Source organism: Phoenix dactylifera, chromosome 12, assembly GCF_009389715.1.
Source record: "Phoenix dactylifera cultivar Barhee BC4 chromosome 12, palm_55x_up_171113_PBpolish2nd_filt_p, whole genome shotgun sequence".
In the NCBI taxonomy this organism is placed as follows: domain Eukaryota; kingdom Viridiplantae; phylum Streptophyta; class Magnoliopsida; order Arecales; family Arecaceae; genus Phoenix; species Phoenix dactylifera.
The window spans coordinates 7,325,435-7,340,965 of NC_052403.1; the positions used below are offsets into that span (position 1 = coordinate 7,325,435).

The 15,531-nt window shown below is 39.5% G+C and overlaps 1 protein-coding gene and 1 long non-coding RNA gene across 9 annotated transcripts; one reads left to right on the forward strand and one right to left on the reverse strand.

Moving 5' to 3' along the window:
- The first annotated feature begins 1,586 nt into the window (after nt 1–1,586).
- Nucleotides 1,587–8,376, forward strand: LOC103697450 (ultraviolet-B receptor UVR8). Of its 3 annotated transcripts, none has more exons than XM_026801405.2 (11): nt 1,587–1,978; nt 2,895–2,968; nt 3,069–3,153; nt 3,368–3,493; nt 3,572–3,832; nt 3,964–4,209; nt 5,265–5,308; nt 6,490–6,672; nt 6,996–7,086; nt 7,887–7,930; nt 8,033–8,369. In XM_026801405.2, exons 1-11 carry the CDS (start codon nt 1,747–1,749, stop codon nt 8,153–8,155), a joined length of 1,509 nt encoding a protein of 502 aa, XP_026657206.2. In that variant the 5' UTR covers nt 1,587–1,746; the 3' UTR covers nt 8,156–8,369. The 3 variants fall into 3 exon arrangements, with proteins under 3 accessions (XP_026657206.2, XP_008777527.2, XP_008777533.2); XM_008779305.4 differs by having other exon boundaries at nt 1,588–1,978; nt 3,599–3,832; nt 8,033–8,376; XM_008779311.4 differs by having other exon boundaries at nt 1,588–1,978; nt 3,599–3,832; nt 3,970–4,209; nt 8,033–8,376.
- Nucleotides 8,276–15,531, reverse strand: LOC103697434. Of its 6 annotated transcripts, none has more exons than XR_001878927.3 (7): nt 15,210–15,531; nt 14,930–15,085; nt 14,329–14,622; nt 13,311–13,516; nt 9,596–10,584; nt 9,341–9,487; nt 8,276–8,545 (listed from the first exon to the last, which is right to left on the reverse strand). It is a non-coding gene; the product is annotated as an uncharacterized LOC103697434 (long non-coding RNA). The 6 variants fall into 6 exon arrangements; XR_005514402.1 differs by having other exon boundaries at nt 9,596–10,561; nt 14,964–15,085; nt 15,210–15,530; XR_602569.4 differs by having other exon boundaries at nt 9,596–10,561; nt 15,210–15,530.

A 15,531-nucleotide genomic window follows, 5' to 3' on the forward strand; every position in this document is an offset into this window, starting at 1 on the left:
GAAATGGCCGTGTGTTGGGCATCCCGACCAGTTTTACTCATGCCTTCCCCACCCATGGGTCCGGCTCAGCTACCCTTCTGGTCTCTGGCTCGAGTTCCAAGTGTGAGTACGTCACACCTGGCACCACCCCGGCTACTAGCAGTCCAAGAGCGGTTCTATACTTCATATCCAAGCAGTGGCTGAAGCCACATTTTAATCGTCGTCGCAGCGACTCAAATTTGGAACCATGATGTTAGAATCCCGGTCCAGTACTACTAGGCTACCATCTTGGTGGCCCTTCCATTATTTGTTCCCGGGATATTAATTTCAGGAAAACCACCAAACGTTTCCTTCGCAAAACCGCCTCCCCGATCACTCACAATCTACAATGACAAAGCCTTCCACTTCCATCTACGGTAGTGAGCAAACGCCCCGCCCTCTGTGTTTTTTCCTTTTTATATAACAAACAAACGAGAACTTAAAATTTTACAAAAAAAATAATTTCCACAGATTTTTCTTCACATTTTGTTTTTTTTTAGACAGGCATTCCACAGTACGCGAGTACGAAGACGTCCAATAAAAGCAGATAACACTTTATCATGGAGAGCCATAGACAACTCTCTTCCGTGCATCCACACAGTGCCGCGCCACATAAGAGGCCGCTGAGATACCAATAAAATCAGAAAATACTATATCACGGAGAGCCATAGGCAACTCTCCCCGCGCATCCACATAGTGCCGCACCATGTAAAAGGCCACCCAATCAGTGGCCCCATTAGCCTTCCTATAAACATGTTTAGTTAGGAAGACGTCCTCATCTCTACCCATAGCCCAAATATCTCCGAGTAGGGATGATCCCACCCCGACACTTTCGGACCTTCCTGGATCCACCCTATAATAGTGGTTAAGTCGCCCTCCATAATAATAGAGCGGGCCTACAATACTCGTCGTGCATATCGAAGGCTCTTCCATACAGCCATCAGCTCGGCGCTGGGAACCAAGGTCTCTGCTAGCTGACAGCCACCGACCGCTACTACACAAGAGCACGGGTTCCTAATAACAAACCCAGCACCTTCTCTACATTTACCATTCTGTACCGATCCATTAAAGTTAATCTTGAGAAAGCCCAGAGGTGGGACGCTCGGGTGAAGAACACCAAATAAGATGCCACGCAGACCTTTCACTGCGAGTTTCCTGCGGCATTGCAGGTCTTCGAGCGTGGTCGGATTATTCCAACGTTTTCTGGAAGCTTTGGTACCTCACCAGTAGAACCTCCCGCGGACGTCAGATACGTAAATTAATAAACAATGATAAGCTAATAAATAACGCTCGGCCTTGCGGTGCCGCCACGCGGCAGCGTGGTCTCTTCCTCTCTCTCTCGGGAGCTGGTTAAAGAACGTGGCGTGATGAGTGGTCGACACGCCAGCCTTGAGTTAGTGGGCCTGGGAGCCTTCCAGAAGCTTCCGGCGAATTCCTGGCCAGGAACGCCCGCGCGGATCCAGCGATCCTGGTTACGCCACGTGTAGAAAACTACCACGTGGGTATCCGACGTGGCGTCCGCCGTCCCCAAGGAAATGATACGGGGCGAATTAGGGCTCCGCCTTTAGTTTTCTAAGTCCAATCCCCCTCTCTTTCTCTCTCTTCTCTTCTAACCAAAAGCTCAGAGCAGACGGACGCAGAGAGTCGGAGTCGACAAAAAATTCGAAGCGATTTTTTTGGATTTCGGGAAAGAAAGAAGAGGGCGAGGAGAAGGGTTATAGGGAGGAGATGAATGGTGGAGGAGAGGGGGGAGAGGAGATGGAGGAGGACGAGAAGGAGGAGAAGGGGAAGGGGAGGGAGAGGGAGAAGGCGGTGCTGATGTGGGGGTACCTGCCGGGGGTCTCGTCTCAGAGATCGCCGCTGCTGTACCCGGTGGCCGTCCGGATGCCGGAATCCTCCGCCGGAGATGGCTGGATGGATGTCTGTGGAGGCGGATGTGGCTTCGCCATGTCCATCTCTGGTATTCCTTTCGGATCTCTCTTCTTCTATTTTGCTTTCTTGGTTTCCCTTTTGCCTTCTTTTCTTTATTTGTTTTTTTTTCCCATTTTGATTTTTGAAAATATAAGATAAGAGACCGTTTCTTGATCTGTAGACACTTTACTGTCGGGACCGATGGGTTTTTTCTTGTTTGCATTTTTTTGGAATTTGAGAATTTGTGGACAGCAGAGGGGAACTTTTTAATTTTGGAGACTTGAGGATAGTTTAAAGGGTTTTTTTATTCTGATGATTTCAGAGATGTGCCTAGTCTTTGATGTCGATTACTGCGTCCCACACCCCCTCCCCTCCACGCCCCCCGCGGTCCTTTTCTTGGGTATTTCCTGGCATACTTGGATGGATAAGTAGTTTTTATGCTTTCTGTATGCATGTTTGTCGGAAGACAAAATGTTTTTGATTAAAATAATGTGGCTTTTGATTGATGCAACCGAGATTTAGTTTAAGATGAGTATGAACTTGATTAAATGGTCTTGTTTTTTCATGAACAGATACTTTCGGAATTCCTTACGATATAAACAAAAGCTAATGCCGTTCTGAATATTTTAGTTTCCCCATTGATGCACAATACGGACAAGAGTGCAGAGAAAGATGAAATAGCTTTCAATAGGATTAATTTTGGAGAACAATTCCTAGTAACGACCATATCTAGTGGAATAAGCATGTTTGTTGTACCTAAGGTTTTTAGGCCCTTTGATATGTTTTTTTGGTTATTGTGATGTGTTAGTCTTTGATGCCTTTACAACACAGCTACACAAATTTTAGTCCCTGTCCAGTACTAGTAGTATGGAAAGCTACTTTTCATTAGTTTATAGCTTTCTTGCTTAAATATTGAATGTTGATTCTGTAATTGGGGGTTCACATTGCCTTCTTTGTTGTATCAGTATCGGGCAAACTGCTTACATGGGGTTCAACAGATGATATGGGTCAAAGCTATGTGACTTCTGGGAAGCATGAGGTACTTGACTCTTTGGTGCTCAATGATCTTGCCCAGCAGTTTTTTTCTTTTCGGAACTTTCTTAGATAAATGTTTTTTTTTTTTTTTTGAATCCACTCAGGAGACTCCTGAGCCATTTCCTGTTCCAACTGAGGCAGCCATTGTCAATGCAGCAGCAGGGTGGGCTCACTGTGTTGCAGTTACAGGTGCTACGCCAATTTATATAAGTTTTATTGATGAATGATCATTGGTACTTTTTCATGATTTGATTGAAGTAACATGAGAGATGAGGTGTTTCTGCATGTTGATGTTGCTTGAAAAAAAAGCGTTTTACATTTGATAGAAATGGCAGAATGTCTTGTAAATGCATTAGCTTTCCAGGAATGGTTTTTAGTAGCTTAAAATGTTTCTTTTAACCAGCTGATGGAGATGTCTACACATGGGGCTGGAAAGAATGTGTTCCAACTGGGAGGTTTGTAGGAGACCAGACTTTAGGAGGGGCATCTGAAAAAGATGAAAGGCATAATGCATCATTGAACAATCAAGGTGACTTTAGTTTCTTACTTGGCTGTGACCTTTTTTTTAAAATGAAAACATAAGCTGCCTTAGCTCAACTGTTTACAGATATAATGAATGGGAAATTGATTACAGTGAGCCCCAGGTCACAGATGTCAAGAACAAGTAGTGGAACTGTATCTGGTTCTGAGAGTAGAGGTGGGGAGGAGAGCGCAAAGCGTAGAAGGTTATCTTCAGCTAAGCTAGGACATGAAAGCTCAACATCTGGTGATGAAAATCTTTCAGCTCCCCCATGTCTAGTGACACTTAACACGGGAGTAAGGATTGCTACAGTAGCTGCTGGTGGACGTCATACGCTGGCACTGTCAGGTAATTCCCCTTTTTGATGAATTAGATGTCACTGTGGATTTCTGCTGTATATTTTAGTGGTTTGTTGTGTTTGAGGGAGGTATCCCCATTAAGGAGCCAGGAAATGCTGATGCATTCTGTTTTCTAAAAAGTTTCAGACGTCGGTCAGGTGTGGGGTTGGGGATATGGAGGGGAAGGTCAGCTTGGGTTGGGTTCTCGTATCCGCTCTGTGTCTTCTCCTCACCCTATACCTTGCATTGAGTCAGCTGCTTATGGCAAGGACCGACCACCTGCAGTTACCATGGGGAATAAGATTTCAGAAGGGCAAACTTATAAAGTCACAGGAAGCTGCGTAAAGGCCATTGCTTGTGGAGGTCGTCATAGTGCTGTTGTCACTGGTACCAACCGCTGGCCTTGCTTCTGTTAACTTTTTGCACAATATACATTACTATGGGATTTTGTTTGTTTGCAGGTTACTCTTATACATGAATAGTAAATCCAAATAATATTATTTTTAATGAATTGACATGGCGTCTTGTACTGTCTTTATGCCATTAACATGTTTTTTTTTGTTTAGTAGAAATGATGGTAACGGTAATTGAGGAACATGTTAATATTTGTAATTCTAATTTGCTTATTATGTGAATTTGTGTTTGTTAATCATAAACTTTGTTGCATGTTTAAGGTGGTTCTGGATGAGTCAGGTTAAGGTCAACATTAGAATCAATAAAGTTTGACAGAGTTATTGTCTTTGTTTTCCTGGAAAACTTATTCAGAAGCATCTTGGGAAGGATCAGCCATTTGTAGTAGATTCAAATGGGGGCTAATGAAGTTGAGATGTGTGTCTTTCAAGTATTATGCAATAGCTGCACACAAGTGATTTATGAAATATAACATGAAACATTAGCAGAGCTCAGTAGCTCACTGTAAGTGGATCTGAAAGTTCAGCAAAAAGATGGGGCAAGAACATTAGAAGGTTATGACAATATTTGTTATCCTTAAAAACTTTGCTGTATCTTGTTTTTAAACACTGCTGTCCCTTTGAATGTTAGTTTATGTTCTTGTCCATCAATTTTTGCTATTTCTTCTGGCTTGCATCCTCATTCATCGCATCTCTCACCCAGGTAACACAATCTTTTTTTCAGAAGTTCTGGTTATCAAATTTAGTAGTTTGATTTTTTTTTTCTTTGAAAAAAAAAGCCTTACCATTTGCTTTCACGACTAGACAGACTTGCTCTTTTTTTTTTAAGGTCATGAACAAACATTTGACAAAATGTATAATCTAATTACGATCTAGCAGCTCATAAGAAAGCGATAAATACCTTGTTTTTGTGATCTTCCTCCCATCTCTCTCCATCATGCATGTGAACACTATACTTAATTGACATCCTCACATTTTAGGTAATGTATATATTCTTAATGAATTGTAATAATTATTTTTGTGCTTCTGCAGATACTGGAGCACTGCTAACTTTTGGTTGGGGACTCTATGGGCAGGTTAGTTTCTATCATATTTCATCTGCATCCATGCATATGCATTTATTAACTAACAATATCAACACTACTCTCCATGGCTGTACATGTTCTTCTGTAACATAATATGTATTATACTATTATTAGAAAGAAATGGTGAGCTGCCACCATTTTATCTTAAAAGGGGCATGAATGGTAAATGGGCTACAGCATGCTCAAATTATCGGTCAAGTAGTTCTTTTACAACGCTCAGTCTGAGCAGTTGACATTCCAATTCCCACCATCATGTACTGCCAGTTACCCTATTTGTGATTTGTGCTGTGATTATACATTGGCTTCACTTAGGTTTGGTCGTGATGTAAGTATTGGTGCCACATTAACTATATTTAACATGATAGTCGCTTATCCATTTTCATACAGGTGGAGTAAGAAGCTGGTGTCTTGATAAATGTTCTGTTACATGCTTGCTTAAGAAAAAAGGAACCACGCATGAACTGTCAGTGCCTTCTAGATATAACTGTTTGGCTCTCTCTAGTTGGGGGCGTCATGCAGAAAATGTTTCAGTTCATCGACGTGATTCTGGCATAAGGTTCTTGTGGAATCTATGATACCGTGAAACTCTTCACACACACAGATGATTGGCATGCCAGTACCTCAAGGCATAAGATTTAATTTATTAAACTATGCTGTTCTATATCCAACAATATAAATCCTGGGGTGAATTATAGTCTGCTGAGCATGAATAGAGATAGCAGAAGCACCTAGGCATCGAGCAAATGATTGGTGACCTCTGATCTTTAATTATTATTTCTTGCTGTTTTTAAGTAGTCTGTGCTATTTGTTGGGCTCAGCCAAGAATACTGTAGCTCTATATCTTTTTATATAAGTCCATGAGATGTTTGTGGATGTCATTTACTGTATGATGCACATCAATGAAATTACTGGTTTGTGGGCATATGGTTCGATTATATATATCCAGCAACATGCTCTAACTGCTCTCCAGGATTAACATGTAGGCATTGTAGAAAAGATGGAGAAAAGCAAAGTATAATGTTGAAGATGAGGTCCACTGTAATATGGAAACAGCCTTTTTTTATATTTCGCTCTCTGTTGTGGATTTTTGATTGCAAGTTTCAGGAAAAAGACTAATAAGCTTTCATCTTCTTTTCTGCCCTTTTTCCCTCTTATTGGTTATTTTGGTCCAGTGCGGGCAGGGAAGCACAAATGATGAACTGAGTCCAACTTGTGTGTCATCTTTGTTGGGCATCGAGATACGAGGTATTGCCGCCGGTCTGTGGCATACTGTCTGCACATCAGTTGATGGTGGTGTGTATTCTTTTGGTGGGAATCAGTTCGGGCAGCTGGGAACTGGCTCTGATCAGGCTGAGGTATGGTCCTCGTCACAACTTCATCTGCAAACCAAGCTAATTATTTTTCTCTTGCACAATGGTGGGGTGCAACTCGTCCCTGGGTGCCACTAATGAATACGAGAAGAGAATTGAATATCGCATGGAAAATTTCAGGCCTCATCTGGAAATTTATGAGTACCAGATGATGTATCTAATCATCCTGTATCTCCAGTGTCGTAGAAATGAGATTACGGAGAAAATAAATTGCTGCTTTCTTTTCTTGTCCCAGAACATGGATATTAAAGCAAGACTTTCTAGTGAAGATACTAATGCAGCTGTATCCAAAATGCTCCTGTTTGCAGACTCTTCCTAAGCTATTGGATGCTGCATGTTTGGAAAACAAGAATGCCAAAACGGTCTCTTGTGGGGCACGTCACAGCGCCATGCTTACAGGTATTAGTCCAAATGATCTTCTTAATCATTCATCGGCAGATTTAGTAAAATATTGATGCTTCCCTATCGGAAAATAATTTGCTGTTTTATTCTAAGTTGCAAATGCGTGCTGGTACTGGAGTGACTTTTTGTCGGTATGAGGATATCTGGCACGCAGACTGCCTCCAGGTCGTGCATAAATTGACTGCTAAGCCCTTGGGAACTAGCCGTAACTGCTATGCAAATACTCCGGGTTTTCGTTTTTGGCACATACTGCTATTTTATTTTTTTTCAATTATTGCAATACTGAAGGCTGACAAGAACTTGCCATATGATGCTGCTGTTGTCGCCACTTCAGGACTATCATCTCTCAAGTTAGTTTAATTTTTTTTAAAAAAATAGTAGGATGGATTTAGCAAGCAATGCAATAGCAATGTTAGTATTAAGGCTCTCTTAGCTCTCAAGCTAGTTTACTTACCATAGGATGGAAGAAAACCTGGCCAAAATTGGAGACAGGATTTTGATCCAGATATTGGTATCCAGCATGTAATAACTTATTAACTGAGATAGTAGGTATCCTTAATTTGTGCATCTCTTTTTTGATAGATGTAGCACTAAAGTGGATATAACTTAGTATTTCTTAATTGGAATTACTTGAGAAAACTAATGACCCGTCTTTTGTGAACAAGGCGTAGGCAAGTGTTTGAGTGCTATTATTATTCCTGTTACTTAAATTGGAGTGATGTGAATTTACACTTCGTTTCTTGCAAATATTTCTCAAATGTGAATTGACATGTCATTGTTATTTGTGATCTCTGTAGAAGACGGAGAGGTTTTTAGCTGGGGATGGAACAAGTATGGTCAGGTATTATTTTTGTTATCATGACCGCTTCAAATTTTCTCTGTTTTTACTTTCTCATTTCTAGTGCACAAAAATCAAGTGTTTTGTATGTGCATGTATGTGCAGCTTGGCTTGGGGGATGCAATAGACAGAAACATACCGTCTCGGGTTCCGATTGAAGCCTACATCCCCACAAATGTATCTTGTGGTTGGTGGCATACACTGATGCTTGCTGAATCGCCAACTTGAGTATAATTCCTGCACATTGTTCTGCTTCACAATTTTGTTAGGTTGAGTAGGTTTCACTGAATGCAACGTCTATATGTACAAATTCTAGCGATACATACACATGGGCATGCATGTATCTACTTTTTTTTTTAATGTCTTTGACATGCTGCAGTGTGTACTCAGCCCATCTATGATCATTTATGCAATGAAGCAGTCATTCCTGTATAATAGCTAATTATACAGCTTGGCATCCTCTGTTCAAAGTAAATACAGATAAATTCCGAAAGATCAACCGATAATCAAACAACACCAGATAAATCATCATTACTTGCCTGGGGTGTATGTGTAATTTTGCTGCAGCTGCTGCATTAACGGGCAGAGAATCTGCTTTCGGTGGAAGCTCCTGGAAGCCTGAAAAACAAATATCATGTAATTCTTGCCTCAACTTAGAATGTTGAATTAGTGTAAATGAGCCCAAAGATTGTCTGAACTTCCTATCCTTTGTTCAGAATGTTCTTAGGCATTGAACAATTTTTCACTGGATGCTCTCCAGCAGGAGGGCTTTCTCATGTTTGCTGTTTCATATTAGAGTATGGATGGACTCCAAACGCTCTCTGCAACACCTCCCCTTAAATTTTTTAGCTCCATGCTCCTGATGAGATGTGTTATTGCTAGAAAGAGTCCATCTTCCTCATGATCTAAGTAATAAGAAATAGAAACAAGGAATTCCAGCTGCAAGCTTAAGGAATCATGGAAGGGGCAATTCTCTGCCAGCAACACAACATACACGGTAGCTGCAGTAGCGTGGGCAATTCCCCCTCGTTATAATAATCTAAATTACAAGGTTTTTAATATTTTATGATTTTTAATAAAAAGTTGTTCTTAAAACAACAAAGCAGCGTAGTCTTTGTCATCTTCCTCAGCCAAGCTACCTTGCATGGAAAATGGCCTCTTTTCAAGAAGAAATGAGAATGACAAAAGCCTATCAGTCTACAAAAAACAGTGCTATTACATTCGTGGGGCTCTATACAGGAAATAGCTACTATTATGAACTCGTAGAATTGCATGCAATTTTGATTTGATACAAGGACCATTTTGGCAAAATCAGTAAAACAACTGCTCATAACTACTACAACTAAATACTGAGAATGATTTAAAACCGTAAGGTAGGCCCAAAATGGTTTATGTAACTTTAAATATATGTACCTTTGGATATGCCTATCGCCTCAATTTTTCAGCTTGACTGGTAATGCTTCACAGAAGGAACGTGTGCTTTACAGCTCTATCCAACAATGCATCAACGCTGCACTGCACGAGAGAAGAAGATTTCACAAGCACACGTGCAAAAGCCTTCTGTCATAATATCCCATTTGTAATACAACAGTTACAACAAAGCCTAGATCCAATTAATTTGGTCACAGAAATGTGGAAAAACTGTGATAAATGCATCAAAAGACCGACCTCTGGTCTGCTCAGAATAAGCTCCCGCAACTCCTTAACCTGATCTTGTATCAACCCCGTCCCTTGTTCTTGGTCTGTGAGTTTTGTGACTTTTATCCCTTATGTTTTTATTCGGAGTTGACTGTTGGCTGCAGTGTCCATAAACATGGTGCTGCACCTTTTGTCATTGATCGACCTACAAATGCTCTTGGACGAAGAAACAGAAGCAGGACTTGTGAAGCATTCACTTTTGGAGACAGATGCAGACTTTTTACAACTTATTGCGCCTAAGAGACCACTTCTTCTCCATGTTAGATAAGACTCCTTAGGTTTTTTTTGCAGGGTTGCCACACGATCTTATATATTTGGATACCTCAGATGCATCAACACTTGAAGCACGATGAAAATTGCCGGCTGCTGCATCCAACAGATGCTCTGCACCACTTTCTGTCATGAACCATGCATCAGTTTCCTCCACGAACATGGTAAATTCATCAGCTTTTGATAGACTAGTGTTCAATATACAGCCCATCCCATGTGCTTTGTGCAAGCTCGGAGTCAATGGGCAAGTTCCAAACTCTCATCTATCACATAAGCAGCCTTGCTAGCAAGCCCCTTTCCAAATCCCTGGGTCATATCTTTGATAGTACAATGATCATAAGAACCGTCTTATTCTGAATCTTCCAAATAAGAGTTTGGCATGATAGATTGTGCAGAAATTAATATATGGTCAATAGCATTCGGTTGTGAAACTACATTTATTTCACCCTCAAGGAAGCTGAAATTGGACATATGACATGCAGGATCTTGTTGGAATAATTCAGTACACTAGGTTCTTCAGTAGGATCTATCCCGACATTATCATATCTCGCTTTCCCTACACTTTCATCTGCATGCGGTCATATATATGCATCAAATACTTGGGCCATCACATCTGGTGAGGGTTGGACATCATCTTGAACCATGAACGATGTTGGAGTATGAGACCTAACAGTAGGCAATTCCCGTGACTGGATCAGACCAAGAAACTCAGTGTTTAATGCAAAAGAAATTGAATGATTCCATATTATAGATGTTGCTAATGGACATGAAATTGAACAAGTAATGGGTGGGGCTAGAGAATTGTGAGTTCTTGAGATATGATAAAGAGTGCAAAACAAAACTATAATGTGAACCACCAACGTTAAATCCTCCATGACATGATGCATAACAGGCAAAATATACCTTTTAGAGAGGATGTCTTAATAACCAAATACCATGGAAAATATGACTGTAGAACAAGATCGAAAAGATTCATGCAAATTACTAAGTTCTGAAAACAAGAAATAAAGTGACACAAGTCATTATGTAATCCAGAAGAACCAGGGATAGAAGAGGGTTTTAACTTTTAAGCAACTTTAGGAGCTGCATTTGAAACTTCCCTACTCTACGATAAATGGTTGTTCTGGTAATAGAATAAATGGTCTCCTAACCCATAAATGCAGCCAAGTACACATAACAAGAATATATTAAAAACAGTGATTGAGTAATATGTATTATAAGGAACCAAAGACAGTAGGACTCAATGTTGTACCACTGGATAACATCGTTAAAAGGAACACTTTAGATTAAGATCTTTACTTAGGCATTCCAATGGGAACAAAAAGATTGAGTTGAAATTAAATCTAAGGTTCGATCGTTCATTGAAAAGATGGAATCATAAACAACATGCCTTACGGGTTTTTACTGTAAATTTTTCTGACTAACATATGGTAATCAAATTATAAACAAAAAGTACTATACATATATATATTGTGTCAATGATTAATGCACTAGATGTGCTACCATGTTCCACATTCAGGTTAGCAAAGTTCTAAACTATATAGTATTCAAAGAGGCCACTGACTTGGCTATGGATATCATACCAGACAGCAAGATCTCAGGTTAGCAAAGTTCTAAACTATATAGTGTTCAAGGAGGCCACCAAATATCATACTAGACACCCAGAAGAAGAAGCTAGTTTGCTTCTTTCTTCTTCTTCTTAAGAACCAACTGCCGGTCAAAACAAACCTGGCCAAACTTGGAATCACAAAGACCAGCCCAAACAACTCAACATTCCCGGCTCATGCAACTCAACATGGCTGGTCCAACCTCAACTGGCCCAAACAACACAACTGTTTGATCTGTTGTTTTGCAGAACAAAGTTACAGGGATGTGGTTGCACCTTTCAGAGAAGAACATTACAAATATTAATGTTGTACTCTTTGCATTGTCATAACTTGCTGACAGTATGTTACTTTAATGTGAATCCACTCTAAAACAATGATGATTATATTCTTTCATGGCTAAGATGCACTGAGTTTATTAAATTGAAGAATTACAACTATAAAAAGGAGTTGTGAATAACAAAAGTTACATTACAAAAGGTAATAGCATTTTAGAGAACTATGTCTTTCAACTTCATACTTGGCAAATTGATCTGCCACTGTTTTAGCACTAGACATGGCACCACCTACCTAGAGGTGACATCTTTTATTCTAGCACTAGCACCCAACTAACACCTGTTGGAATCACATTCCACAATAATCTTATGTCACAAAAGCAGGAACATTTCTTAAAGGGTGAACCCAAGCTTCATTTGATATCCTCCATAATGTATTCAGTCTTGATATTTTTTTTCCAATTGGTAACAATGTACAAGGCCAATAAATAGCCCCATTGGCATCCCTAATCAGTGGCCTTGAAACTCGAGTGCACTGATTGCCAAGGTAACCCCCACAAAAATTGAGCTAAAAGCTTATTAACAGCAAGGTTTTCAGTCTCGATACCGGGTCCCATGCTAATACATCAATGATATGATACAGCATGGTACGGTATATGCCCCTGCACCAAGACATCATAAAGGTGTTAAGTCAGAATAGCACCCCGACTGTGTACTGGTACAATACTATATCGAGTCTCTGTACTGTATTGGCTCCCTACCGCTAGGTACAGTACTTTATAAGACCTAAACTTCTTTCATGAATGATGATGATATTATGAATTGACAAATGCATGTACAACTCACAGTGTCTTCACAGTGCTTTATTTTTTGTATTGTGAAGAAATACACTGGTGAGTATAATGATTCTCATTGGCATAACCCATCACCAAAACTGACAGAAGGCTTGAATATGTTTTCAGATATCACTTTCAATATTCAAAAAATGAAAATGATGAAAGGAGCTGTGGCATCATGAGTTGGAGAATGCATCTAATCATGAATGTAATGTAGGTTGAAGACCATATGCGGATACACATCGAAGTAAGTTTCAGTTTTTTTTCTTAAAAAAAATATCCATCATTACATTTCAAAATCAATGAACCTGTTAATAAACTCAAATGCATCATTTCTATATTTTGGTGTATGTACAGAAGAAACCTTGTTAATGATCTAGAAAGACCCATATCCGTTGTAGGTTCTGAAAAAAGGCCAGAAATTCTCTGAACTTTCAGTTTTAAAACAACACCATTTCACTTATAATACCAGCACTGCCAGTTCATGAATTCTTTTATATTCCTAAAATATTGATACATGATGAAACAGGAATTGAATAGCAGTGGGATGACATTATATTTCCGCATCAGAAAAGCAAGATGCTTGAAGAAAAATGGTCATAAAATAATTTTACATATCAATGAAGTTTATAATCTTGTATTCATTAACGTGCACAGAAGGAGATAGATTTGACATAGCAGATGATTTATCATTACATACCCTTCTCCAAGTCTATATCGATGACAATGGCATGTTTGCAGCTGCTACATCAACAGGATTCTTTGCAATATTTTCACCTTGAGCATTCTTGTAAGTGAAAGAAATGGTCCAAGGTTTAACACAGAGGCATTCATTCAGATGGAGCAGATTCCAAAGTAACATCTGCTTCTGTGTTGTGAAAGTAGCCGTCATCCCATGTCAATATCCTAAAACCATAACCAAAATCAGATTGAAAATTTTGAAGCCAAACTATATTCATACCCTAAAATAACTTTAAACTGTCAAATAAATGACGTATAACTTCATAATCGAAACAAAGAAGTTGGCATAATTATGCTCCCAAGAATAGAACTATTTGTTGGTCTATATATCAAGATACTCCTAGACCAGGAAAACCACAATAACACTTTGTATCTAGCCTATGTAACTCTAGGAGGAGCATATGTTACAATGTTTAAATCTTGTCCTAATTTTGTCCAAAAATAGATATAAAATACAAGACATAAGCTTGATGTGAATGTTTATCCTCAATTCTATCTAGAAACCCAAGTTTTGTACCTTAACAGAAAGATCGCTAAGAAAATAGAGGTTGCCTTAGTCATAGGTAGGCAACCATTCTTAAAGTCCGCATCATCTATGAGTGACACATGTTCATGGTGGATAATACACGAGAAATGCATTCTAAAACTATATCTACATATTATGATGATATGGTAAAATTTGAATGCTAGTGGTACCATCATCATGGAGTAAATATAGCATAAGCCTAGGTAAACAAACATTTTTTTTTGAAAGAGAACACGGTAAACAAACATCAGGAGGAAAAAAAACCTAGGTACTTGTAAATAAACATTAAAAAAAAAACTAGGAGCAAATTATGAATCACAACTTGGTGGTCTTCTAATGGGGTTAATTCATTAATACACATGCAATCAGCAGTCTCACAGTAAATAGACAATGCTGCGCTATTAAATAAAAGGGGCTCTGCACCAGCGGAGAATGGAATGGAGCAACTTACATATGTTTTCTTGGCTTGAGCCTCCAGAGCACTGCATATTTCCACTGCATGTTGTCATAAAGATTCCTTAATAACTGTTCTAATTAAGTATTAGTTCTCACAGCCAGAACTAAACAGTGCTCCAAGATTTATGATTCCAAGCCAGTAGACTGCTATCCTGCATCTAACTGCCCCAGTAAGAGCCCTACCCTGCTTGCTTCCAATGCAGACCAGCTTCTTGTTTGATGGGTGGCCCCGTTGAACCAAGCAGCAGACAATCCATCACTTTTTGCTGCCTCTTTGCATTTAAGAACCCTGAGATCCAAAACAAAACAAAAGACCTATTCTCAATCGAACAGAGGAGAAGACAAAGAATCGATCAATGCAGATAGTGCTGTTAGATACTACGTCCATGAAATTTAACTCTCTCTCCAACAGAAAAACTAAGAATCCACCAGAACTAAGAATTAAAACTTAAAAATAAGCCTCTCGGATCTTGTCAAACGGATTTATATCCTCCTCTATCATTTTTTTCTTTTCAAATTAGTAGCTTTAACTAGAGCAAATCCCCACTATCTTTTCAAGCCGCAGCATTCTTGCGGCTCAGCTATTAGTCAATTACTTTCAAGAAATATGAAGAAGCAGGCGCAAAGCACTTTTTTCAGGGATCCTGACGCTTCCTTGTTTGCAATCAAATATCCCTGAGACCTTTTGATGTCTTTCTCGCTATTTCAATCCGAGCAACATCTTTTTAGTTCAGACAAAGAAATATAGAGACCTACAGTTTACGCAATTTATTGTCGTCAGTAAAAGATAGAATATCCCCGAGATCAGGTGCTATCATCGATCAAAGATCCAGAAAACAAGAAAGTAGCATAACCACAGTGATGGCCATTCTTTACCTTTCAAGACTCATTCTGGAGCTTAGAAAAATCTTTGCGCCAAGGGAAAAGGGGGAGAGAAAAGAAAAAAAAAAACCCTCACTACAACCCGTATCTCGAATTGTTCATTAAGAAAATAGCATTAAAGATCCAGAAGAACACCGTGATTCGAACACTGGAACAGAGTCGAGTAAAAGAAAGGAAATTGGACGAGAGAAAGGCAAGAAGTGAGACCTGGTTTTCGCCCTAATTTCAGCGAATGGCGATGACTGGGCTCTAATACTAGTTTCTCTCCCCCTCGGACGAGAACAAAAAGGCTTTCTTTATTTCCCTTGCCTTGCGG

Excerpts from the sequence above, each read along its gene's own strand:
- LOC103697450 (XM_026801405.2), top strand. The coding sequence starts at position 1,747 with ATGAATGGTGGAGGAGAGGGGGGAGAGGAGATGGAGGAGGACGAGAAG. Across the intron at positions 2,969-3,068 it reads TGACTTCTGGGAAGCATGAG|GAGACTCCTGAGCCATTTCC; the intron begins GTACTTGACTCT and ends GAATCCACTCAG. Across the intron at positions 6,673-6,995 it reads CTGGCTCTGATCAGGCTGAG|ACTCTTCCTAAGCTATTGGA; the intron begins GTATGGTCCTCG and ends TCCTGTTTGCAG.